General features: G+C 34.0%; 1 protein-coding gene across 1 annotated transcript in view; it reads left to right on the plus strand.

Annotated features, from left to right (window-relative positions):
• Positions 1 to 794, plus strand: part of LOC111865310 — a 41258-nt gene that overhangs the window by 10356 nt on the left and 30108 nt on the right. Inside the window, exon 6 of the mRNA XM_023853218.2 lies at positions 580 to 760. Within this exon, the coding sequence (XP_023708986.1) occupies positions 580 to 760 (181 nt within the window). The remainder of the gene's footprint in view (positions 1 to 579; positions 761 to 794) is intronic.

Genomic DNA, 794 nt, shown 5'->3' on the forward strand with positions numbered 1-794 from the left:
CTGGGAAACCATTTTTGCAGTACACATCAAAATTAAAAAAAAAAAAAAAAATCGAAAATAGAGTATTACTCTTTGTATAAAAATTTTCAAAACTTCTGTTATAATATGCGACACTATGTTCTTTGCTGATACAAAGAAAGTCTGTTCCATCCATTTATCATACAAATTGATTTAGATACAGCATTTTTAAACACAATGCTAAAAATTGTTTAAGCGCCCTAACAGGAATGGACATTTAAACGCAGAGTAGCAGCGGGCATTTAAATAAACTCCAGCCAGTTCAAGCTTACCACCATTTCAGAAGTCTGGTGTTTAAAGGTTAATATCTCATTTGACACTATATAACCTCTGAAGTTTAAATTGTATCATTAAATAATCCAATAATTAATAATTTTCCCTTATGCCTATGTTACAACCAGGAAGGAATACACTGCATTCCTATCTCTCACTGAGTGGTCATGGTGAACAAATGAATACTGGCATATGGTCAGTTTATTTCCACTGTTGTGTTGGTAGACAGAGCTGCTCTTTGAGATATAACAAATTTCAGTGAATGGGAAACATATTCTGTTTCATTAGTTCCAGGTTGCCAGATGTCCTTCTGACTTGTGGGGATTATGAGTTCCAGACTGCAATATTGGAACTGATTTTCCGTTTCATTTCCATTAAGGCCAACAGAGAGCCTTTGCGCAGTTGGTTTAAGGGATACACAGAGATTCAAAATGTTTTTGTCAGTACTTCATTTAAGGATTTTGACCCAGTAAGTAAACAAAGTATATCCAATTTAAAACTGT

The sequence above is a fragment of the Cryptotermes secundus genome, unplaced genomic scaffold, assembly GCF_002891405.2.
Source record: "Cryptotermes secundus unplaced genomic scaffold, Csec_1.0 scaffold3651, whole genome shotgun sequence".
NCBI lineage: Eukaryota > Metazoa > Arthropoda > Insecta > Blattodea > Kalotermitidae > Cryptotermes > Cryptotermes secundus.